The sequence below is a fragment of the Liolophura sinensis genome, chromosome 6 (assembly GCF_032854445.1).
Source record: "Liolophura sinensis isolate JHLJ2023 chromosome 6, CUHK_Ljap_v2, whole genome shotgun sequence".
NCBI classification, from domain to species: domain Eukaryota; kingdom Metazoa; phylum Mollusca; class Polyplacophora; order Chitonida; family Chitonidae; genus Liolophura; species Liolophura sinensis.
In genome coordinates, this window is record NC_088300.1 from 43,572,093 (window position 1) to 43,598,668 (window position 26,576).

Sequence of the window (26,576 nt, forward strand, 5' to 3'; positions counted from 1 at the left end):
TATTTCTTATACCTATAGAGACTGGCTTGAATATTTATTGTTTAGTGCATAGGCCTACTACTCTCACAACTGATGTGGAAAATCCGACTTATTTGAAAGCTGACGACCTATGCTGGTTAGCCGTTTGCTGTCTATTTTTTTTTTTCGATTGAAATATATCATCTTTAAAGGTGGGGAAAACATAAAAATTACGTAAAGTTCGGATGAAGTAGTGCGAAAATTTAGTTCAATATTTTTGCCATCTTTTTTTAAAGAGAAAGGAAACTTGAGAAAAAAAATTTGTATGGTGGCTGTTTAGAACCTTGTCTTTGCGTAATAATGTACGTAACACATGTTTAATGGTAATAAATATATTTACACTAGAATTTGGTATTTTCAGGTAACAAATGTGATCAACCTGAATTTTGATCATATTTTTATCTTTAATACATTTTCATAAATATAACCCTAATTCAGATTAAATGCACATGTTTCGATATAAATACCCAATTTACATTGAGGTAAATTTATTAAATTGGCATCACATTCCTTATTTAGAACATTGTTATGCAATGAGGATTGCAATGAGGATTTCCGCTTTTCCAACTTTTCTCCTGAAAGAAAAATGTAAAAAATTTTGAATACGTCTTTCGTCTGATTTTGGCATCATTTTTATGTTTTATATTTTCTCCTTTAAATGTAAATACATCACGAATACATCATGGCCGGGGCGAGCGCTGGCCAACGTATTGTAAACTATATTGTCAGCGTACATTTGTAAAACCTAAGTATATATGAGATGAAAGGCCATTAGGCAGATTCATTTTTATAGAATTTTTCCAACCAAACAAAATGGATTTATAATTCTACTCTATAACTCTACTGTAGTGACCCAGAGGGTATCAGTGACGTAACTTCCATATTTTGGCTTGAGTCCATTTTGCCAATGCATTCATAGATTTATATGCATCCGCATTTTTGAACGATGCAATCTAACAGGCGAGGTGTCTTAAATGGTAAAAATCTGATTTTAAGCCACTCGTTCCAGTGTGGCCCGAAATGGTCACCGTAAAATTAGAAGTTTCAAATGCATTTTTCTAGGTTGCAAAAATCTAAAAACATAAATTGAACTATTTTTACAAAGAGTGTTGAAAGGTCTTCCATCTTTCTGACATTCATGATGGTGTTTTCTTTACCTTTAAAACAGCAGTTTGCAAATGACAACAAGTTTATATAAGGTATATGTCCGGTATATGTTTGGAGTTCTTAAAACATCATTGAAAAATACGTTCAATATAGGATATGGTTTTATAATGCCACCGGCAACACTATATGGAAGGGGTGTTAGCTGAGATCGACTGCTTAGAGGTAGACGTGTTACCAGTTTTTGACAGACGTGATATTCAAAACAACGCTCATCAGGAAGCAGATAAAGTACAAACAATGAACGGCTCATTGCCGGAAATATTTTTCACAGATATAATAGGTGAACAACCAGATAAACTGCAAGAGACCAGGTCTACTTTAGTTTTATATGGAGGAAAGTATGTCCGGAAATAAACTACGTTCAAGGGCATTAACTAACTTAATCGGAAGGAACCAACTCCTCGACGGGCTGACAAGCCCAATACATCCGTATCTGCATGCAGAACAGCACGGTATTTCGAACAGTACCCGTCTATCTTATAATGTACGTCTGGGATATGTATATGGTCCTATACGTTAGTTAATTGTTTGCTCCACCGGCGCACACGAAACATATCCACACTGAAAATTCCACATTTTTCAACCAGATCTCAAATATGAAGTTTAACATCCAAGAAATTTCTTCGTGTTTTATCGTCTGCTTACAGATTTTTAGCGCGACAGGTAAGTCGAGATATATAACAGCATGTGCTACTAAAGTATACTGGGTAATACTTTCAGCATATTTTGTGATATCTGTAATTTTGACAATTTAGAATTTTTGACAAAGCATTGCAATACCATGAGGTGTAAACACAAAAAGAAAAAGTCATTACTTTAACCATTTTGAAGTATGGTATAAGGAATGGAGAGGTTAGTTGGAAACAATGATGTAGTATTTAATTTCCAACTGTTAGTCAACTGTTAGAAACATTTCAAATGAAAAGAAAATCTGTTTCGGTGTAAAACTGACATTTAAAGTATTTAAATATTGCCATTCGTATTGTAGGCCCAACATATGAATAAATTACATGAAACTTTCAAACAATATTTTCATTAATCATGACTAGCGTTTTCTCATCGATGGCGGTGTTGGTGTTACCATGACGTACCTAGCCATAGTAATCGATGGCGGTGCTCTCAATGGTGTTACCATGACGTAACTAGCCATAGTAATCGATGGCGGTGCTCTCAATGGTGTTACCATGACGTAACTAGCCATAGTAATCGATGGCGGTGCTCTCAATGGTGTTACCATGACGTAACTAGCCATACTAATTTTTCTTCCCTGGTAGTGCTATCCTCGCGGCATTGCCATGATATGACAATAGTTATAGCGTTTTTCTCCTCCCTGACAGTGTTCTGCCCGCGATTTTAGCGATAGTAATTTCTCTTTCCTGATAGTGCTGTCCCTGTGGTGATACAATGATATAACTATATAGCTATAGTGTTTTCTCCTCCCTGACGATGCTCTCCCCGCGGTTTTACCAAGATATAACTATAGTTATAGTTTTGTCTCCTCCCTGACAGTGTTGTCCCTGCAGTGTTACCATGACGAGTACGCACCTCCGGGGCCGCTGACTAACACCACTGAGATGGGCAACAAAGCAGATTGGGTTAAACGCTGTGGGGTGATGGACAACTGTCGCGCGTGCATGACGGTGAAAACGACGACCTCACATCATGAGATCGGAGAGGATGGAAAATGTAAGATAACAATGCTCAAAAGATAAACCTAACGTGCAAAATGATGGAGATTTTTTTCTCACCTAAAGTAACTCCGTCCAAATTGGTGTAATTCATTCCTTCCTTTATGTTGGCGATTTGTTTGGACCCGATAAGCCATTACTCAGGAAAAGGTACCTGGTGGTAACATTATAATGCAGAGGTTGACAGATCCATGACACAGCTAGAAAATTCGAGGAATATCTGTCTTCAGAGGGAAATATTTCTTTTCCGAGAATCCAAGTGAACATATCTGACTTTCTAGGGACTACGTGAGCGAACAATAAAGGGAATTTGATTTACCTGCAGGTAATGCTCTTGAAAATGCCCTGAAGGTCGGATTCCTGTAAAAGATATTTTCGACCTATGAACCTCAGGTCGTCGTCCAGTGGTAAAGCTGCATGTCATTCCAATCGCCAGGACACCTCTTCTATAGGTGCGGATCAGTCTTGCCATGCACGTGGAATTTGTGAAACTCTGAGCTTTCGTCGTTTGAAAGGCCTCGGTGGTGATATGCATAGCACCCAAGCACTTTTTTATGAATTTGTGGTCTAAAAGAATGACATGTGTACGGCGAATGACATAAAATGACATCAAAGTTGCAAAGTTTGCCTGGTTGTGAGAGCTTTAGCTGTTGATCTTAGAAAGATGTTTTGAGGTTTGTTTGGACGGTATGATGACATAGGCTTACTACTAGAAATTTTCTGCACCAAAAGTAATACTTTATGACATTTTTTTGTTTCTAAAATGCATTTTTAGGCGCAATTTTAGGATAGTTATCGTTCATATGTTTTATATAGTAAAGAATTTTGTTCTTTCCTTTGTTTGCCTTCACTCACTTAGAGAATCGATCATAATATTAAATGTACGAAGCAACACTTGTTAAGCTAAGAGAAAACAGAAAATGGAATCTCATTACTCTCGCGTTTTCTCGCGTTTTCTCGCCTTTTCCTTTTCTTTTAGGCCCTATCAGTTTAACTTTTTGTTCACATTTGAACTTTCACTTTTCAAATCAAGTTGTCTTTACTTGTACGATCTGAAGACAGAGAAGCCAGTGGTCACAAATATCCGTGCACGGTGATTTGTGTGCATGAATGTCTATAAACTAATATCACTATATTATTGTTAACGTTAACCTCACAGAAGTATTTATTCTTGCTTTCAGCAACTATTGCACAGAATAAGGTCGTGTCTCGAGTCTGCGTGAAAGCGGAAAAGAAACAGATCGACGAAGGCTGCGAGAAGCTGGGTCCAAAGGGCACACATGACGTCACCATAATATGTCACTGTTTCAAGAACAAGTGTAACTGATTGGAATTCATAGTTATTTTGGAAAGTTTCCAAAAATAAAGAAAAAATTATAACCTAATTAACTGTGCGTTTCTGCATCAAATATAAACCTGTTCGAAAATGGTTGTTATTTCCAGTGTCATTTGAGATCTTTTACTTTTACTTCGAAATCGAAAATGACATACTCCTTTAAAAAACAATGGAGTTTGGATTTCGTTAAATGATAATCGTTTTCGAACCAGTTTATATAGGCCTACGTCATATGCATGGCGTAGGCCCTATAGAGGCTACAATAAAGTGACAGAGGTCGACAGTAAAATGTTATTTTGACGGAGATTACAAAGTATACGATTACGATGAAGATATATAATATAAGAACACATCCCTCTAAGGGTTGGGTATTATTAAAACCCCTTTTTTCCAACGGACAATTTGACATGAAGCACATATGGGTCTATCCATCACCAGCCTACTATTTTATTTCATACAGGTACACGTACAGGTCCTAAAGTCCTGTTCATTCAGAAATAAAACAGGCCTTTTCCATTTAAAGAGCGACAAAACTGTTGTTGGTTTGTTTACTTTGGCTTTATGTCGTTTTTAACATTCCTCGATTAATTTAGGATAATTTAGGGCTGTTCCACATTTTGACATGACAAACCTCTAAGGGTTGGGTATCATTAAAACCCCTTTTTTCCAACGGACAATTTGACATGAAGCACATATGGGTCTATCCATTACCAGCCTACTATTTTATTTCATACAGGTACACGTACAGGTCCTAAAGTCCTGTTCATTCAGAAATAAAACAGGCCTTTTCCATTTAAAGAGCGACAAAACTGTTGTTGGTTTGTTTACTTTGGCTTTAAGTCGTTTTTAACATTCCTCGATTAATTTAGGATAATTTAGGGCTGTTCCACATTTTGACATGACTGTTGTCTCAAAGGAACATGTCACGTAATATTTAAAGACACCAGATTTGATGTTCCGTCCACCCAGTCACTTGCAGTACACATGGGCCTCTATACGGACATTGGGCTGTACACATTGAGCGCTAGGGAAATACCACTATGAACGATTATATTTAGGGGTCTCCGTGCCCCAGGATGTTAGCACGCCAAAGATCAAACCCGTTCATATCAAAATGTATACTTCGCTTATAGCTCCGCTCTGACATGATAGAGCAAGGAAACAGGGCTGATTGGCACGGTGTCAGTATAATGTGACTGGGCGGGGTGTCATGTCTGCATATATGCGTTGGCGTCTTTGGCATGATAGCCTACATCAGTGGCGGCGGCACATTGGCGGCATGAGCTCGTACTGCCACAAGAATCACTCCTCGTCGTCATATGACTGAAAAAAAGTATTAAGGATGACATAAAAACGCAGGCATACATGTGTATGTACACAAAGCAAATCATGAACCTGAAATTCTGGACAGGTAAAACTTATTCCTGCTCGAGTTATCTCCCTTGATATTAACTCTTGCGTTGAGGTGTTTGACCACGCACATGGTTTGACCAGACGCTTTGACATAACGAAGCACCGACTTGCGGAATGCATATCGTCAGATGTAGGGTGTGTCATAATGCAAATTCTCAAGTCCTGTATTAATATGTTATTTTGATATTACCTGTATTTGACGTTGGAGCACCACCCAATCCTCTTCTGAGAAAAAACATCTCAAACATTTAAGAAGTAACAACAACAACATATATCAGGATCGAGAATTCCCTTGGTATGTCTGGTTTCACATAGTCGAAGTACACTGACAGTTGGTTGATGAATATTTGGATACGCCATATATAGGTAGGCTGAGACAAGGTTTCACAAGGTCAAATGAACGTAGATGTATGTGCTATTTGACACAAGGAATCGATCACGGAAAAAATAGCCAAGAAATCGGCTGTGAACTTTTAATATTAGGTAAGGTCAGTTCACAACCGAGAAACTGTACATAGTAAAGTATGTATATGGGTATATATCGGACTTATTGGACCGAACGAAAATACAAGAAAATACATACGTGCCATCGGCAAAAGTGAAGTGAATTACATTCGCCGACGGCTTTGTGGTCTGCTGGACAAGTTTTATCTACTTCCATGGCGCATACGAGTGGTAATTCCATGATATCTGGCTTTTGTGCCCTACTCACAAATGTCAGACTGTCTTCATTAAACATATGTAGCTTTTGTTTTCGATCGCGGGGCATGTGCATATGTGGTTGACGTTTAGGTGGTGAAAAAAAAAAAACTTGTATTGACAGCATCAGTTTTTTGTCATTTTAAAAGCATCTGGCCCTTCATACTTCTAAATGTTTTAGCTAGCGGATAGGCTATGTATTTATGTGGATTTGGATATTAAGTATTGCACATTCAGCGAGCTTTGACGATAGGGTAGCTGAAGACCGATACAGTGTTAAAATCAGATACATGCCTCACACAGGCTAAGGATGGCAGGGCCTGCACGTATCAGTAAATATAAAATACCCTTAAACCGGACTTTTGTGCTAGGAAAAAAATACATGTAGGAGACTACTCTACCTGTGATATGTGTATATATATATATATATATATATGCATGACAGTGGTATTTTTTTTTCCAGTGATTGATTCTCCGTGCTTCCAGAACTGGTTGTTACAGTTACATTAAAGTTACATGACAGAGATTTTTGTGGGATGTGTCAATTAAAATTAATCTCTGACTGTGGTAATTAATTGATCCCTTCCTTATTATTCGCCAAAAGGGTGTGTAACAGATTGTAACCTAAATTAACACTGAACTCCACATACCCCTAGTTGGTCAAATGGTAAAGTTGAACAAAACTATTTGTTTTGGAGCCTGTGATTAGCCTCACCACTGGTGCCCTCATGCAGAGCTATTTAATCAGTGTTCATCATTAAACTTGTTTTAGGCCTTTCAGTTGTGATTCAGTCATAATTTAATGTGTGTCAGATTTATGATAAATATGCTGATTTTTGCCTCTTTATTTCAGGTTTTCTTATGATGTGACATTTCAAATATGTCTTGTGTAAAGCTCCTCAGAACTATCCAGTCACAGTGCTCAAAGGAAAGAATAGGGCTGAAGTTTCTCCTTTCATGTGGAAGAGACAGAATTATACGAAGATTTTTGTCATCAGCTGAAAAACGTCTCCGTGAACAAAGAGTGGGAATGGTGTGGATGCCGCACGAAACAGTCCATGATTTACCCAAGAACAAAGCTTCTAGCGGACTTAGCTTCTGCAGATTGTGCCAGCTGAGGAAACTGCATTCATCAGCACCTGTAGGGAGGGAGGAATCTCACATAGATGAAACTTCCGAAAACCAGGAGGATTCAGGTGACAAAAAAAAAAAAAAAAGCGCAAAATCTAATATTCGTGAAGAGGTTTATGTATTCATCTGTACATAAATGTATGTTTATTATTGTACATAAAAATGAATCTATAAGCTTAAGTTACCATGTAAGGTTTGAATACCTTGTGTTCTGTCCACCAGACACAAGAACCTGAAGCTGATACAAGTACAGTTCTGAAATGTAGACAAAACAGTGACTTGTCATTCATTTAATAAGCAGTTGGCCTTTTATTCCATTTATGCCACCAGAGCAGTGGTTTAATTTTTTAGGTATTAGAACGATAAACAATTTCTCATCATCAGGGAAAAGTGAATTTCATGTTAAAGAATTGCCATTGAATTTTGACACTCACATTGACAGTCAACAATTTAAAACCAAAATAGATGTTAATGAGTAGCTTCTGTAATGTAATGAGGTTTAGGTGATGGTCAGAGAATACACCTGGAATACATCTGACTTGTCACAGAGGTCAAATCAACAATGATATACATGTATTTATGCACAAATTCTGTGTTTCAGAGGAATCACTGCTTGAGGACATGAAATATAGAGAGTTTCTGCGCGAGTATTACAAAATTCCTGACACGGGCCAGAGGTTATTAGTCATCCAGCCAGGTGAGAACAGAGGAGCTACATGTACCTCAGCACAGTTGTCACACCTACATGTATATCAGCACAGTTGTCACAGCTACATGTATATCAGCACAGTTGTCACAGCTACATGTATCTCAGCACACTTGTCACAGCACAGTTATCTCGGCACAGTTGTCACAGCTACATGTATATCAGCACAGTTGTCACAGCTACATGTATCTCAGCACAGTTGTCACAGCACAGTTATCTCAGCACAGTTGTCGCAGCACATGTATCTCAGCATAGTTGTCACAGCACAGTTGTCACAGCACAGTTATTTCAGCACAGTTATCTCAGCACAATTGTCAGCACAGTTATCTCGGCACAGTTGTCACAGCTACATGTATCTCAGCACAGTTGTCACAGCTACATGTATCTCAGCACAGTTGTCGCAACACATGTATTTCAGCACAGTTATCTCAGCACAGTTGTCGCAACACAGTTATCTCAGCATAGTTGTTACAGCACATGTATCAGCACAGTTGTCACAGCACATGTATCTCAGCACAGTTGTCGCAGCATAGTTATCTCAGCATAGTTGTCACAGCTACATGTATTGTATCTCAGCACAGCTGTCACAGCACATGTATATCAGCACAGTTGTCACAGCTACATGTATATCAGCACAGTCGTCGCAGCACATGTATCTCAGCACAGTTGTTACAGCACATGCATCAGCACAGTTGTCACAGCAGTTATCTCAGCACAGTTGTCACAGCTACATGTATCTCAGCACAGTCGTCGCAGCACATGTATCTCAGCACAGTTGTCACAGCACATGTATCTCAGCACAGTTGTCACAGCACAGTTATTTCAGCACAGTTGTCACAGCACAGTTATTTCAGCACAGTTGTCACAGCACAGTTATTTCAGCACAGTTGTCACAGCACAGTTATTTCAGCACAGTTGTCACAGCACATGTATCTCAGCACAGTTGTCACAGCACATGTATCTCAGCACAGCTGTCACAGCACAGTCATGACAGTTATCACAGTATAATTTTCTCGGCACACTTATCACAGTAAAACTATTTCAGCACAGTTTGTTTCAGAACAGTGATGAAAACAAATGTGTAACAAACTTTTCACAGCACAGCTATCACACCAATGGGCAATGTTCAACTGAGTACAGTACATACCTAATTTTCGCAGCGTCTTAAGTCTGACATTTGAGTTGCAAATCATTCTAGGTCGTCACAGCTCTTTTGCCTTAGGTTTTGTTCTCTTACAGTGGATCAGGCCCTGACCAGTTAGGTCGCAAACAAATCTAGTGGACATTCCAAGAGTGAACTGCAATTCAAGTCAGCATTTCTGTATGTGAATGTCCAAAAGCAGTTTTGTCCAAGGCCTGTGAAATTTTAACACTGTTTGATCTCATTGATAGAGGTGAAGTGGGGCCCCATGAAGCGCACCCTGACCACAGGAGAGTTACAGCTAGCGGAGGCGTGTGCCCTGGTAGACAGTATACCAAACTGGAAAGTAATTCACAAGGTAGTAACATGCAACCTTTGTTTACTTTGTTAATTGCATGGTTGGGATAGAAAATTACTCTGATGACATTTTAGATGTACTTGTATAAAGTGGTGCATGACCTACAGTATTTATTTGATACTAACAGCGGTAAGACTATGAGTATTATAACTATAGCAAGATTGTTTTATTCTAACATGGTACATGTAGCGCAAAGGTCTCATGAAAAAAATAAAACAGTTTGAAGCAGTCATACCATGAAACTAGTATTTGTAAATGCAATGTATTTCTATTTGAGTTTTACAGTAATATGAAAGAGTGTTTGATCCTACATGTGTGTCTGTGGGATGATGTAAGGTTTTATGTATTTTTGTTGGAGTGTGTGTTTGTCCTTCTCCATGATAAAGAAGAAAAACCGAACAAATCTCCAATGAACTTATTTTACCTTGATAACCCGTATAAAACCAATGTGTACAGTTTAACTTGTGGGGAAACCTTGCAATAGCCACAGAATGTTTGGAGTACAAGTAACAGATAACGCAAAGATCATTTTACCCTGGATTTACTGGCATTATAAAATTGTATTCCACCCTCATGATCTGATGTCAAAATATAAATCATCTTACATGTACATATGTGTCTACAGAGTATACCTTTTGAATTTGTGAGCAGGAATTTATTGGTTGATAAATCATTGAGACAAATAATATTCAAAAGATCCCTGCAAACCCATTGTAAAGTGTTACATCTTCCAGTAACCTGTTACCCCTATTCAAAAAGTTCAAGTAAGATTTTCATGTTTTAATTTAAGGGAAAAGCCGTCTAAATATCGAAGTAGGCATCACTGGCATTCGAAGTAGGCATTTATGGACCACACTAACAGAGGTTGGGAACATCACAGGAAGTTTGTCCAACTCTAATCACAACACTGAATGTTGGAATAACTTTTTTTTACCAATGAGTGAAGGATTACTGAAATCATGTTCCCAAAATTCCCTTCCTCCTGATGAACATCAGGAAAAAAGATGATGTGACGTAACAGTTCCCAGATACTATCACTATGGCTCTTAAAGCCCACCATAGTTTTCAAGTATTTGAATGCCTTTCTCAAAAAAAACCTGAAAAAAGAAAGGAAAGCATTTTTATGCAGAGTTTTGAGTTTGTTTTTATGATGAACTTTACCTTAGCTTTCTTTTACTTTGAAGAGCTGTGCTTCACTCTTCCTTACTTTGAAGGCATTAAATGGGTGGTTTTATGTTGATCTTGTATTTCTCTTTAACTGTCATTGCCTTAGAAAATTTGCAAGACGAAGTCTTTGAACACCCGCTACATTTTTGGCCGTGGCATGCTGGATGAGCTGACAGCAGATGTGAGGTCGAGGATGGACATATCGGCTGTGTTCATCAGTATGAATATGGTGACTGGGGAGCAACTGTCTACATTACAGAAGCTGTGGGGCATCCCTGTATACGACAGGTAGGAAAAGGTGAAACAAAGGAGTGTAACTCTACACCTTCACCTTCATTACCTGTTCTCAGCATTTAAAAGATAGAGATGAGGCGATAATGCCATCACACATGATAGTTTTCTGGTAACTGTACATGTAGTTAATTACTGTACGTGTAGTAATCTGGTTACTGTACATGTAGTTAATCTGGTTACTATACATGTAGTTAATCTGCTTACTATACATGTAGTTAATCTGATTACTGAACACGTAGTTATTCTTGTCACTGTACATGTAGTTAATCTGGTTATTGTACGGGTAGTTAATCTGGTTACTGTACATGTAGTTAATCTGGTTATTGTACAGGTAGTTAATCTGGGTACTGTACATGTAGTTAATCTGGTTACTGTACATGTAGTTAATCTGGTTACTATACATGTAGTTAATCTGCTTACTATACATGTAGTTAATCTGATCACTGAACGGGTAGTTATTCTTGTTACTGTACATGTAGTTAATCTGGTTACTGTACATGTAGTTAATCTGGTTATTGTACAGGTAGTTAATCTGGGTACTGTACATGTAGTTCATCTGGTTACTGTACATGTAGTTAATCTGAATGAATTCAAACATTTATAAACCTCTTTTTTTTCCAGAACATCAAATCATGGAATTTTCATGGATCTTAAAAGACAAGTTTTATTCAGGTAGACGAAATACTTAGTTTGTTTGTTATTTGTTCTCTTTACAGGTACACTGTTGTTTTGGAGATATTTAAAGAACATGCAAAGACTAAAGAAGCAAAACTTCAAGTGGCTTTGGCAGAAATCCCTTACCTAAGGTCAGACCATCGTATCATTCACTAGTGACAAGAGATCTCAGATCTGTTTTCAATCTTCCAAACTTAGCTTTCAGAAATACAAATCTGTACTGTCCTCAGTTTGTCAAAGCTTTACCCAGGGGCCTCTGTGGCTCAGTTGGCTAACGTACTAGCGCAGCGTAATGACCCAGGAGCCTTTCACCAGCGCGGTCGCTGTGAGTCCAGCTCATGCTGGCTTCCTCTCTGGCTGTATGTGGGAAGGACGGCCAGCAACCCTTGATGGTCATGGGTTTTCCCCTGGCTCTGCCCAGTTTCCTCCCACCATAATGCTGGCCATTGTCGCATAAGTGAAATATTCTTGAGTATTGCATATAACACCAATCATATAAGTAAAATAAAATCAAAGCTTTACCCAATTAAGTCATGTTTCCTTTCTGACAGTACAGAATTCCTACAGTAAATCTGACTTCGTAATTAAGTAGTTCTTCTTGAGTAATGAAGACCATAACGTTACTCTTAAAATAAATGTATTTAGCTCATCAGCAGCAAGCCAGACCTCGCTTGATCGCCAGTTTTGGATCAAGTCGGCCACACCGGCATCATCTGACAGAAAGAGAGACTAGTTGAAGATTTTGATTCAAACTATGCAGATTACTCCATTAATAGAGCCATTGACAAGTGTTAGAGAATTTTACATTATGATTTGGTTTAATAATAAAGACAAAAAGCTACAACCAGCTGTTGTGAAAAAAGAAGATTATCTTATTTTTGGATTGATTTATTTATTTGATTGGTGTTTTATGCCGTACTGAAGAAATTTCACTTATACGACGGTGGCCAGCATTATGGTGGGTGGAAACCGGGCAGTTGCCCGGGGGGAAACCCATGACCATCCGCAGGTTCCTGACAGATCTTCCCACTCACAGTCTTATTTTTGGTGTTTGTGATTTATGGTCCAAACTGCAGTTTAATACAGACATTTAGACAGGTATATATTTGTACATGTATAAGATTTATAGGGTGAATGTGTGATAAATGTCATTCCAGACCCTGGATAATTTGATTTGTATGAGGTATAGGAAATTTACAATGTTCAAAACTTAAGTTGATCACAAGTACATTCATTATACTGTGTACTAAAATACTTAAAAGTTGATTAGATGATTTAAATACATGCTTAGTTTCAGTTGTCAGTACTATTAGAAAATATAATGGTATAAGATTCACAGTAATAAAATATATCACATGTAAATGTAAACACTTCAACAGTTTCTGGAGGCTCGGAGTGTTAATTGGCATTGGTGTTGTTAACGAATCATATGAGTTCACCAACTTTTGGTCTCAGTAGAAATAAACATAGCTCATGCTGCCCTTTGTAACCATGACTGAGAAAAAATTTGTGGAAAGTGCATCCTGATGTGACAAATGAAAATTTTCAAGATGTAATTTTCTTATTGATTACACTGTGCGCCTTTGAAAATATTTTAAATCCTAGCTAGCCATTTTCTGATTGTATTTATGATGAATTGTTCACTTATAGGAAGACATCAGTATTGTGGGTGGAGAAAAACCCAAGTAATTACAATGACAGATGGCTCTTGAGAAGCTTAATAAAGCTTTTGACAATGATTTTTCATTGCTGACAGATCCCGACTGAGGGAAATCCATGAAGGCACTGTGAATAGATCAGCAGGAGGCATGCATTATATTGGGGGTTCAGGAGAGACTTACCTGGAGCTGAGACATAGACTTCTTCAGGTAAAGTAACTAGGTCACCATGGATATAGGCTAGTATATCAGGGTTCAGCAGAGACTTACCTGGAACTGAGACATAGACTTCTTCAGGTAATGTAATTAGGTCACCATGGATATAGGCTATTATATCAGGGTTCAGCAGAGACTTACCTGGAGCTGAGACAAAGACTTTTTCAGGTGAAGTAACTAGGTCACCGTGGATATAGGCTGTTATATCAGGGTTCAGCAGAGAGTTACCTGGATCTGAGACATAGACTTCTTCAGGTAAAGTAACTAGGTCACCATGGATATAGGCTAGTATATCAGGGTTCAGCAGAGACTTACCTGGAGCTGAGACATAGACTTCTTCAGGTAAAGTAATCAGGTCACCAGAGATATAGTATGTCAGGGATCAGTAGAGACTTACCTGGATCTGAGACATAGACTTCTTCAGGTAAAGTAATCAGGTCATGAGGGATGTAGTTTATCAGGGTTCAGAAAAGATTTACCTGGAACTGCGACAAAGACTTCTTCAGGTGAAGTAACCAGGTCTCCAGAGATATAGTATATCAGGGACCAGGACAGACTTACCTGGAACTGAGACAAAGACTTCTTCAAGTATAGTAGCCAACTCATGAATCATGTAGTACTTCAGGGAACAGGAGAGACTTATATGTACGGTTACCTGGAGGTAAAGTATAGGTGTGGCACGGTGAGGTGTCTTGACTAGTGTCTTTGAAATGGAATTCCAGCAAAACAACATAACGAGAAGACATTGTAGCATTTGAAGTTATCCTCCTACTTGGACACAGTGTGTATGAAATAAAATTAAACCCAATATATTAAAGAACATTTATTAAAACTCTTCTGAATTTGATTGTCTCTTTTTGTCAGGCCAGTCTTAGAGTGAAGTGTCAAGGTTCCACGCTGCAATGGGCAGAGGTTTCAAATGTCAGGATCATTTTTGAATCGGGTCATGTCAAACATTTTAGAATACTCGGTTTTTCCTCACTATGTGCTCAGGCCAAGTGCAGAATTTGCCAGGGCAGAATGAGGTGTCCTATTTGGTGTGTTTACGCATATATGCTAAGACTCAAATGTAATATGAGGCACCACGGGCCTCAGTGACCTAGTGTTTAGCGTGCTAGCACAGAACAATGACCCAGGAACCAATGCAATTGTTGTGACTTCAAGTCCAAATCGTGCTGACTTCCTCCTCAGTTGTACTTAAGACGGTCTGCCAGCAACATGTAGATATTCGTTGGTTTCTTCCCCCAGTTTCTTCCCACTGTGATGTTGACCACTGTCGTATAAGCAAAATATTCTTGAATACAACGAAAACTCCAATGAAACAAATAAATGAGTACGAGGCATCGGAGTAAAAATAACTGGCACTTGGGCTGGACTGATATGAAGAGACATTGGTATCATTTCACCATAATACCACCAATCTGCAACACACTGAAGTGGTACATGTATATCCCTCTTGCAGCAGAGGGAGCTTAAGTTGAAGAAGGCCTTGGAGAAGGTGAGGAATCAGAGGCAGATGTTACGAGCAAACAGAGCCAGGAGAGACCTACCAGTGGTAGCTGTTGTGGGCTACACCAACTCAGGTAAGTCAGCACAAACTCTGGTAAATCTATGCAAACTCATGTATGTCTGTACAATTTCAGGTAGACCTGCCAAAGTCAGGTAAGTCAGCCCAAACTCTGCGCAAACTCAGGTATGTCTGTACATACTCAGGTCTGCACACAACTCTGGTAAGTTGCACGACACGGTTAAGTTTGCACAACGTGGGTAAGTCTGCACAACTAGGGGTATGTCTACACAACTCGGGTAAATTTGAACAACTCGGGTAATCTTGCACAACCTGGGTAAGCTTTCACAACCCGGATATGTCTGTACATCTCAGGTAAATCTACACTACTCAAAGTCTGCACAACCTGGATAAGTGTACACAACTCTGGTAAGTTTGGCAACTCGCGAAAGTCTACACAACTCGAGTACAACCTGGGTAAATTTGCACAACCCGGGCAAGTCTACACATATCAGGTAAGTCTGCACAACCCGGGTAAGTCTACACATATCAGGTAAGTCAGCACAACCTGGGTAAGTCTACACATCTCAGGTAAGTCTACACATCTCAGGTAAGTCTGCACAACCCAGGTAAGTCTACACAACCCAGGTAAGTCTACACAACTCAGGTAAGTCTACACATCTCAGGTAAGTCTACACATCTCAGGTAAGTCTGCACAACTTGGATAAGAGTACACAACTCGGGTAAGCCTACACAACTCAGGTAAATCTGTTTGAACTCAGTATGTTTACATGAACTCGGGTAAGTCCAGCTCTGGTGCATTTTCACAGACACTGGTAACTCTGCGTAAACTCAAGTAAGCATACACAAATTCAGGTAGGTCTGCACTGATTTTAAATCTACACAAACTCAAATAAGTCTACATAAAATCACATAAGTCTACACAGACTCCAGTAAGGCTAGACATACTCGGGTATTAAAGTCTATGCCGGCTCTCTCTGGATAATGTTCTACATGTGTTCTAAAATGGGGCCATGTGATAGGAGTAAAGCAAAATGTAGAAATTCAGAAAAAATCATTTTGATGGGAACTCATTTCTTTTCAAAGGATGACCAGCATCTAGGAAATGTAATGTTGTCGAAAAATTATGAATTTATTATTTTGGGCATACATTAAATTCAAGAGAAAAAGGATAAAAAAAAGTACTGCAATACAATGACAGTGTACTATACCATTGCGAGTTATTTTGATTTCCCAAAATATGAAGATAATATACCAAGTCAGTATTTGGTTTACTTTTCTTATAGCATTACATGTACAAAATGCATAGGTCACAGTTTCATCACCACCCATGATCCCAGCTTATCATGCTCATGAATTCACAGTTTTATCACCCATGATCCAAGCTTACCATTCTCGTGATTTCACAGTTTTATCACCCGTGATACCAGCTTACCATGCTCATGATTTCACAGTTTTATCACCCGTGATCCAAGCTTACCATTCTCATGATTTCACAGTTTTATCACCCATCATCCCAGAATGCCATGCTCATGATTTCAGGTAAAACAAGTTTGATCAAGGCACTGACTGGAGACAAAAGCCTGGAGCCTCAAGATCAGCTGTTTGCCACACTGGATGTGACGGCCCATGCAGGTGTTCTGCCCAATCACATGACAGTTCTCTACGTGGACACTGTGGGCTTTATGTCAGATATTCCCACATCACTCATTGATGCATTCTCCGCTACACTGGAAGATGCTCTTGCAGCTGTATGTTTGCTTGTATTAGTATTTTAATTCTGAAATTGCCCTGAAGTAGAAAATAAAAGAATTAGTTGCTTCTGAAAGATGGAATGTTAAAACTAGCTTTTGATGAAGATTCAAGGTAATTATAGGTAACTGCTATTTGCTGGACTTCTACATGTGTTCGGTGGGGTTTAAATTGACCTCTGAAATGCAGGTTTATGCTCTTCAGATTTCACCCAGGTAAGGGCTTCCAGATATCAACCTTCCAGAGGAGTACTTATTCAGGAAAACGATGAAAAAAATCTTACTGTCTTAACAAAGAATTCATTCCTGTTGAAGAAAAATTAAGATTATAACATTAAACAGCTATGGAGTAAGAAAACAGAAAATCATACATATCAAAGTGGCTGATCCCCTTTATTATAGGTGCAGCACGGATGTAGAGGTATGAACAATGTGTTTGTATGTTTTAACTAGGATGCTGTGATCCATGTGCGTGACATCAGCCATCCTGACACCCAGGCTCAGAGACATAATGTCCTCACCACCCTACAGTCCATGTTACCAGAGCAGAAGCTGGCCACGGTGATTGAGGTGTGCAACAAAGCAGATCTCCTCACACAGTGAGTAAGGTTAGAGGGGACCACCTTTAAATAAAGTATGCATCAGATCACAGTCTACAATTAATTTTCCATTTATTTACTTGTTAGCATTTGGTCTCATAGCACTGTCCTTAAATCTGTGCGCCCCAAAAGCATTGGGCCTGATAATTCTTGTCCCCTGACACAACTCCAGTCAAATTGTCCCTAAATCTGTGTGCCCTGAAAGCATTGGGCCTGATAATCCTTGTCCCCTGATACAACTCCAGTCAAATTGTCCCTAAATCTGTGCGCCCTGAAAGCATTGGGCCTGATAATCCTTGTCCCCTGATACAACTCCAGTCAAATTGTCCCTAAATCTGTGTGCCCCAAAAGCATTGGGCCCGATGATCCTTGTCCCCTGACACAACTCCAGTCAAATTGTCACTAAATCTGTGTGCCCCAAAAGCATTGGGCCTAATAATCCTTGTCCCCTGATACAACTCCAGTCAAATTGTCCCTAAATCTGTGTGCCCCAAAAGCATTGGGCCCGATGATCCTTGTCCCCTGATACAACTCCAGTCAAATTGTCCCTAAATCTGTGTGCCCCAAAAGCATTGGGCCTGATAATCCTTGTCCCCTGACACAACTCCAGTCAAATTGTCCCTAAATCTGTGCGCCCTGAAAGCATTGGGCCTGATAATCCTTGTCCCCTGATACAACTCCAGTCAAATTGTCCCTAAATCTGTGCGCCCTGAAAGCATTGGGCCTGATAATCCTTGTCCCCTGACACAACTCCAGTCAAATTGTCCCTAAATCTGTGCACCCTGAAAGCATTGGGCCTGATAATCCTTGTCCCCTGACACAACTCCAGTCAAATTGTCCCTAAATCTGTGTGCCCTGAAAGCATTGGGCCTGATAATCCTTGTCCCCTGACACAACTCCAGTCAAATTGTCACTAAATCTGTGTGCCCCAAAAGCATTGGGCCTGATAATCCTTGTCCCCTGACACAACTCCAGTCAAATTGTCCCTAAATCTGTGTGCCCTGAAAACATTGGGCCTGATAATCCTTGTCCCCTGACACAACTCCAGTCAAATTGTCCCTAAATCTGTGTGCCCCAAAAGCATTGGGCCTGATAATCCTTGTCCCCTGACACAACTTCAGTCAAATTGTCACTAAATCTGTGTGCCCTGAAAACATTGGGCCTGATAATCCTTGTCCCCTGACACAACTCCAGTCAAATTGTCACTAAATCTGTGTGCCCTGAAAACATTGGGCCTGATAATCCTTGTCCCCTGACACAACTCCAGTCAAATTGTCCCTAAATCTGTGTGCCCCAAAAGCATTGGGCCCGATGATCCTTGTCCCCTGACACAACTCCAGTCAAATTGTCCCTAAATCTGTGTGCCCTGAAAACATTGGGCCTGATAATCCTTGTCCCCTGACACAACTCCAGTCAAATTGTCCCTAAATCTGTGTGCCCCAAAAGCATTGGGCCTGATAATCCTTGTCCCCTGACACAACTCCAGTCAAATTGTCCCTAAATCTGTGTGCCCTGAAAACATTGGGCCTGATAATCCTTGTCCCCTGACACAACTCCAGTCAAATTGTCCCTAAATCTGTGTGCCCTGAAAGCATTGGGCCTGATAATCCTTGTCCCCTGACACAACTCCAGTCAAATTGTCCCTAAATCTGTGTGCCCCAAAAGCATTGGGCCCGATGATCCTTGTCCCCTGATACAACTCCAGTCAAATTGTCCCTAAATCTGTGTGCCCCAAAAGCATTGGGCCTGATAATCCTTGTCCCCTGACACAACTCCAGTCAAATTGTCCCTAAATCTGTGTGCCCTGAAAACATTGGGCCTGATAATCCTTGTCCCCTGACACAACTCCAGTCAAATTGTCCCTAAATCTGTGTGCCCTGAAAGCATTGGGCCTAATAATCCTTGTCCCCTGATACAACTCCAGTCAAATTGTCCCTAAATCTGTGTGCCCCAAAAGCATTGGGCCCGATGATCCTTGTCCCCTGATACAACTCCAGTCAAATTGTCCCTAACTCTGTGTGCCCCAAAAGCATTGGGCCTGATAATCCTTGTCCCCTGACACAACTCCAGTCAAATTGCCCCTAAATCTGTGCGCCCTGAAAGCATTGGGCCTGATAATCCTTGTCCCCTGATACAACTCCAGTCAAATTGTCCCTAAATTTGTGCGCCCTGAAAGCATTGGGCCTGATAATCCTTGTCCCCTGATACAACTCCAGTCAAATTGTCCCTAAATCTGTGCACCCTGAAAGCATTGGGCCTGATAATCCTTGTCCCCTGACACAACTCCAGTCAAATTGTCCCTAAATCTGTGTGCCCTGAAAGCATTGGGCCTGATAATCCTTGTCCCCTGACACAACTCCAGTCAAATTGTCCCTAAATCTGTGTGCCCCAAAAGCATTGGGCCTGATAATCCTTGTCCCCTGACACAACTCCAGTCAAATTGTCCCTAAATCTGTGTGCCCTGAAAACATTGGGCCTGATAATCCTTGTCCCCTGACACAACTCCAGTCAAATTGTCCCTAAATCTGTGTGCCCCAAAAGCATTGGGCCTGATAATCCTTGTCCCCTGACACAACTTCAGTCAAATTGTCACTAAATCTGTGTGCCCTGAAAACATTGGGCCTGATAATCCTTGTCCCCTGACACAACTCCAGTCAAATTGTCACTAAATCTGTGTGCCCTGAAAACATTGGGCCTGATAATCCTTGTCCCCTGACACAACTCCAGTCAAATTGTCCCTAAATCTGTGTGCCCCAAAAGCATTGGGCCTGATAATCCTTGTCCCCTGACACAACTCCAGTCAAATTGTCCCTAAATCTGTGTGCCCTGAAAACATTGGGCCTGATAATCCTTGTCCCCTGACACAACTCCAGTCAAATTGTCCCTAAATCTGTGTGCCCTGAAAGCATTGGGCCTGATAATCCTTGTCCCCTGACACAACTCCAGTCAAATTGTCCCTAAATCTGTGTGCCCCAAAAGCATTGGGCCCGATGATCCTTGTCCCCTGATACAACTCCAGTCAAATTGTCCCTAAATCTGTGTGCCCCAAAAGCATTGGGCCTGATAATCCTTGTCCCCTGACACAACTCCAGTCAAATTGTCCCTAAATCTGTGTGCCCTGAAAACATTGGGCCTGATAATCCTTGTCCACTGACACAACTCCAGTCAAATTGTCCCTAAATCTGTGTGCCCTGAAAGCATTGGGCCTAATAATCCTTGTCCCCTGATACAACTCCAGTCAAATTGTCCCTAAATCTGTGTGCCCCAAAAGCATTGGGCCCGATGATCCTTGTCCCCTGACACAACTCCAGTCAAATTGTCCCTAAATCTGTGTGCCCCAAAAGCATTGGGCCTGATAATCCTTGTCCCCTGACACAACTCCAGTCAAATTGTCCCTAAATCTGTGTGCCCTGAAAGCATTGGGCCTGATAATCCTTGTCCCCTGATACAACTCCAGTCAAATTGTCCCTAAATCTGTGCGCCCTGAAAGCATTGGGCCTGATAATCCTTGTCCCCTGATACAACTCCAGTCAAATTGTCCCTAAATCTGTGCACCCTGAAAGCATTGGGCCTGATAATCCTTGTCCCCTGACACAACTCCAGTCAAATTGTCCCTAAATCTGTGTGCCCTGAAAGCATTGGGCCTGATAATCCTTGTCCCCTGACACAACTCCAGTCAAATTGTCCCTAAATCTGTGTGCCCCAAAAGCATTGGGCCTGATAATCCTTGTCCCCTGACACAACTCCAGTCAAATTGTCCCTAAATCTGTGTGCCCTGAAAACATTGGGCCTGATAATCCTTGTCCCCTGACACAACTCCAGTCAAATTGTCCCTAAATCTGTGTGCCCCAAAAGCATTGGGCCTGATAATCCTTGTCCCCTGACACAACTTCAGTCAAATTGTCACTAAATCTGTGTGCCCTGAAAACATTGGGCCTGATAATCCTTGTCCCCTGACACAACTCCAGTCAAATTGTCACTAAATCTGTGTGCCCTGAAAACATTGGGCCTGATAATCCTTGTCCCCTGACACAACTCCAGTCAAATTGTCCCTAAATCTGTGTGCCCCAAAAGCATTGGGCCCGATGATCCTTGTCCCCTGACACAACTCCAGTCAAATTGTCCCTAAATCTGTGTGCCCCAAAAGCATTGGGCCTGATAATCCTTGTCCCCTGACACAACTCCAGTCAAATTGTCCCTAAATCTGTGTGCCCCAAAAGCATTGGGCCCGATGATCCTTGTCCCCTGACACAACTCCAGTCAAATTGTCCCTAAATCTGTGTGCCCTGAAAACATTGGGCCTGATAATCCTTGTCCCCTGACACAACTCCAGTCAAATTGTCCCTAAATCTGTGTGCCCCAAAAGCATTGGGCCTGATAATCCTTGTCCCCTGACACAACTCCAGTCAAATTGTCCCTAAATCTGTGTGCCCTGAAAACATTGGGCCTGATAATCCTTGTCCCCTGACACAACTCCAGTCAAATTGTCCCTAAATCTGTGTGCCCTGAAAGCATTGGGCCTGATAATCCTTGTCCCCTGACACAACTCCAGTCAAATTGTCCCTAAATCTGTGTGCCCCAAAAGCATTGGGCCTGATAATCCTTGTCCCCTGACACAACTCCAGTCAAATTGTCCCTAAATCTGTGTGCCCTGAAAACATTGGGCCTGATAATCCTTGTCCCCTGACACAACTCCAGTCAAATTGTCCCTAAATCTGTGTGCCCCAAAAGCATTGGGCCTGATAATCCTTGTCCCCTGACACAACTCCAGTCAAATTGTCCCTAAATCTGTGTGCCCCGAAAACATTGGGCCTGATAATCCTTGTCCCCTGACACAACTCCAGTCAAATTCCTGATAGGGGTTGACTGATGAAATTTTTCTCTACATTGATGAACAGCTGATCAGGATCAAACCCACCCAGGCAGAGGCTGGTCAAACAAGAGTTTTTACTACTTTAGCCTAGTGTGCGTCTGCTACCATTCTCTGAAAAACACACAAATTTATACCTGGAATGAAATTTTGAAGCACAAATGATACCACTTAACAAGCAGAAGATAGTGATGAAGGGCAGACCAAAGGAGCAAAAGAAAATATATCTAACAACAGCATGGGATTACATTCATCCTTCCTGACACGGAAGCATTAATTGTGGACTGTAGCCATCATCTGAAAAGCCAGTTCATGCAGATGGTTTTCACAATTTTTTTTACGTTTTTTTAATATGTGGAAAATGCAAGAAACATGAAGGCTTTAGTTTGAACTTTTTGGGCCATATTGAACAGGCAGAAGAGTCATGGATTTGCTTTAGAAGCTAATCATTTTAGGCTGTTATGTTTCCACATTAATACGGATATAGATGTAGTACTGCGGGTATGCTCATGCTTAACAAAAAATTCCAGCAATCTGAGCATGATTTGCAGCTGTCAAGTTACAGCTTGTTTAAAGAGGTATAAGAAGTCCACCACAGCACCTATCATCATATGCATTCAATTCCCTGTAAAAAATATCCAGAAAACCATATTCGGAATCAGCAGAAAATGCTGTGTTAGATGATGCATACTTTTTACAGAGGTCTGTTCTCAGTGTACCAGGGTGAAACTCTTTGGGGTTTGAACCAGCTCCACGTACCTCTACGTCTTGGCTAACACTATGGGGTGGAGCCATACAAGGTTCTATTTGATTTTCTTGTAGTAGCGCCAGAGTTCTGCCATCTCACACCTCAGGCACTTTCTCCTGCGAAAGTACACATCAACACAAATCTGCCCACTACAATTTCAGTGGCCTCACCTTCATTCCTTAGAAGATTGCAGGTTTTGAAAATTTTCAACCGTGTGAAAACCTGTAATGGTGACTGCATCCCCGTTTGTAAACAATGACTAGTGACTTTCATAGCATTTGGCCCCAATTAAAACTTTGCAGAGTTGAATTTAATGGTGCCCTCTGATCACACAGGTGGACCAGGTTTTTAGCTACTAGTTTTCGTCTTTGTCAGTGAAATATTGCAGCAATTGCAGGCTTCAAAATGAACTAGGTTAAGGCGGCTTCAGTGGGAACTCTCCACACATGGGAGGCAGTATTGTTTACATTCACCACGGCCATCATTGTTCACAGTCACCACGGCCATTGTTTACATTCACCATGGCCATCATTGTTTACATTCACCTCGGCCATTGTTTACATTCACCATGGCCATCATTGTTTACATTCATCACAGCCATCCTTGTTTACATGCACCAAGGCCATCATTATGGATAGTTTCATTTTAACATGGAGCATTGATCATCAAGGCTGGTAATCTCCCCAGGAATGAAGGTGAGACCGCCAAAGTGAGAAAAATGTCTGAGGCTGTACTCCAAAAACATCACATATAACGTTGTGTTGATCTACCCATGTACTGTTAGGTGTAGAGGCACATGGAGCTAGGGTTTGAACCAACGACCAAAAGCATATTTATTTAGTGTCTGCTTGGTAGTAGACTGCCAGTACATCCTACCCTGTCGCATTAGCTCCATCTTGTCAAATAACAGCTTATTGAAATTCATGATCAGTCATTTAGTGCTGTGGATTGATGTCATTACCCATCTCATTTTGGCATCAGGTGTGGGCATTAAGCCATTATCATTCCTTCATTTTGGCATCAGGTGTGGCGTTAAGCCATTATCATTCCTTCATTTTGGCATCAGGTGTGGCGTTAAGCCATTAACATTCCTTCATTTGGCATCAGGTGTGGTGTTAAGCCATTATCATTCCTTCATTTTGGCATCAGGTGTGGCGTTAAGCCATTATCATTCCTTCATTTTGGCATCAGGTGTGGCGTTAAGCCATTAACATTCCTTCATTTTGGCATCAGGTGTGGCGTTAAGCCATTATCATTCCTTCATTTTGGCATCAGGTGTGGCGTTAAGCCATTATCATTCCTTCATTTTGGCATCAGGTGTGGCGTTAAGCCATTATCATTCCTTCATTGTGGCAGTGCAGATTGCGATGTTGGACTTTTGCTTTATGTGCAGGACACTGCCTCGATGGCAGAGTTAAGAAGTCAACTTTTTTGAATCTATTTACATGTACATGTAGTTTTCAGTTCTGGAATCAGTAAAAATTAATTTCTTAAAGAAGTTTCCTGGTTTACTACGCCCACTACAGTTTTCTCCACCTGTGTAAGTGGTCACCACCATCGTAGGAGTGAATAGTTTTTAAGATGTACATGTGATAAAATAATGAAGAACGAAATAAATAAAGAAAGAAGTCTTCCCTCTCTAGCATATCTGATTATTGCATGTTCTGTTATTGTAGTTGTACAACTTCCATAGTAACATAAATTACAATTCTTTCTGTCTCAGCAAATAGCCATGTTGTTTCATAAGGGTTCAGGAAGTATTTGGTATACAAATAGTAATGCAGTTTTTCCACTCAACAGTCCCCTTGATTCCCAGGACACGTTGATCTCCGCCACCGCAGGTTTAGGGCTACGTGATTTGTTACACCTGGTAGAGAAGACTGTGCTAGAGGAGACAGGCATGTCCATCAGACGTCTCAAGGTTCCTATGGGTGGTTCACATCTCAGGTAAGGAGTTAGGGGGAGATGTTGGGGTTGGGAGAGTAGATCTTTATCACTGAAAAAAATTTGTATGCTAATTTGTTGCATTTATGTATGAGTCTCCTGTATCATGCTGTATCATTCACCGATGCAGTGTTCTGTAAGATGGGTCAGAAGCTAGAGACCACATGATCTCCCTAGTAAGGAACGGTGACTTGATTGATCCCATGTGGTGCGGATTAGCATCCCAAACCTCCCTGTCACTGACTTAATTGATCCTATGTGGTGCAGATTAGCATCCCAAACCTCCCTGTCACTGACTTGATTGATCCCATTTGGTGCGGATTGGCATCCCAAACCTCCCTGTCACTGACTTGATTGATCCCATATGGTGCTTATTGGCATCCCAAACCTCCCTGTTGATTGACCCCATGTGGTGCGGATTGGCATCCCAAACCTCCCTGTTGATTGACCCCATTTGGTGCAGATTAGCATCCCAAACCTCCCTGTCGCTGACTTGATTGATCCCATGTGGTGCGGATTAGCATCCCAAACCTCCCTGTCGCTGACGTGATTGATCCAATGTGGTGCGGATTAGCATCCCAAACCTCCCTGTCACTGACTTGATTGATGCCATGTGGTGCGGATTAGCATCCCAAACCTCCATGAAGCTTACGAATGAAATGATTTTTTTTCTCTGTTTTGTTTTCTTTTATAAATGGGGAAGGGCAGTAATCTTTTCCTTTTCCGTCTTCTTGTTGCCAACTCAGGACTGTGTGAAAACAACCAACTTTATTAAACAAACCTGACTTGATTGATCCAATGTGGTGCGGATTAACATCCCAAACCTCCCTGTCACTGACTTGATTGATCCCATGTGGTGCGGATTAGCATCCCAAACCTCCCTGTCACTGACTTGATTGATCCCATGTGGTGCGGATTGGCATCCCAAACCTCCCTGTTGATTGACCCCATGTGGTGCAGATTGACATCCCAAACCTCCCTGTCACTGACTTGATTGATCCCATGTGGTGCAGATTGGCATCCCACACCTCCCTGTCACTGACTTGATTGATCCCATGTGGTGCGGATTAGCATCCCAAACCTCCCTGTCACTGACTTGATTGATCCCATGTGGTGCAGATTAGCATCCCAAACCTCCCTGTCACTGACTTAATTGATCCTATGTGGTGCGGATTAGCATCCCAAACCTCCATGAAGCTTACGAATGAAATGATTTTTTTTTCTCTGTTTTGTTTTCTTTTATAAATGGGGAAGGGCAGTAATCTTTTCCTTTTCCGTCTTCTTGTTGCCAACTCAGGACTGTGTGAAAACAACCAACTTTATTATGAAACTTTAAGCTCTTTACTGTAATTTATCTCACGCCACCAAGGAAAAAAAAATGCAGACCGACTGACCCAACCTTAAAAATAGTCCTAGTGTCCTGCAATACACAACTCTTTAATGATGGCCTCACCAGTCTCAAAATTCTT

At 40.9% G+C, this 26,576-nt stretch overlaps 2 protein-coding genes across 2 annotated transcripts; both read left to right on the forward strand.

The window, feature by feature from the left end:
* Window positions 1-1,574: 1,574 nt before the first annotated feature.
* LOC135469002 (uncharacterized) lies at window positions 1,575-4,806 on the forward strand. Its single transcript, XM_064747515.1, has 3 exons — window positions 1,575-1,848; window positions 2,695-2,871; window positions 4,055-4,806. Exons 1-3 carry the CDS (start codon window positions 1,782-1,784, stop codon window positions 4,198-4,200), a joined length of 390 nt encoding a protein of 129 aa, XP_064603585.1. The 5' UTR covers window positions 1,575-1,781; the 3' UTR covers window positions 4,201-4,806.
* Window positions 4,807-5,693: 887 nt separating this feature from the next.
* Window positions 5,694-25,114, forward strand: LOC135467241 (putative GTP-binding protein 6). Its single transcript, XM_064745006.1, has 11 exons — window positions 5,694-5,988; window positions 7,175-7,517; window positions 8,054-8,149; window positions 9,551-9,657; window positions 10,931-11,112; window positions 11,835-11,924; window positions 13,550-13,661; window positions 15,130-15,250; window positions 16,738-16,946; window positions 17,400-17,545; window positions 24,964-25,114. The coding sequence occupies exons 2-11, from the start codon at window positions 7,202-7,204 to the stop codon at window positions 25,112-25,114; spliced, it is 1,530 nt and encodes a 509-aa protein (XP_064601076.1). The 5' UTR covers window positions 5,694-5,988; window positions 7,175-7,201.
* Window positions 25,115-26,576: the final 1,462 nt, after the last annotated feature.

Bases quoted from the DNA above. Each gene is read 5' to 3' on its own strand.
- LOC135469002 (XM_064747515.1), top strand. From the start codon at position 1,782: ATGAAGTTTAACATCCAAGAAATTTCTTCGTGTTTTATCGTCTGCTTA. The intron at 1,849-2,694 runs GTAAGTCGAGAT...CCTCCCTGACAG, and splicing joins ACAGATTTTTAGCGCGACAG to TGTTGTCCCTGCAGTGTTAC. The intron at 2,872-4,054 runs GTAAGATAACAA...TCTTGCTTTCAG, and splicing joins GATCGGAGAGGATGGAAAAT to CAACTATTGCACAGAATAAG.
- LOC135467241 (XM_064745006.1), top strand. From the start codon at position 7,202: ATGTCTTGTGTAAAGCTCCTCAGAACTATCCAGTCACAGTGCTCAAAG. The intron at 8,150-9,550 runs GTGAGAACAGAG...TCTCATTGATAG, and splicing joins GTTATTAGTCATCCAGCCAG to AGGTGAAGTGGGGCCCCATG. The intron at 11,925-13,549 runs GTCAGACCATCG...CATTGCTGACAG, and splicing joins GCAGAAATCCCTTACCTAAG to ATCCCGACTGAGGGAAATCC.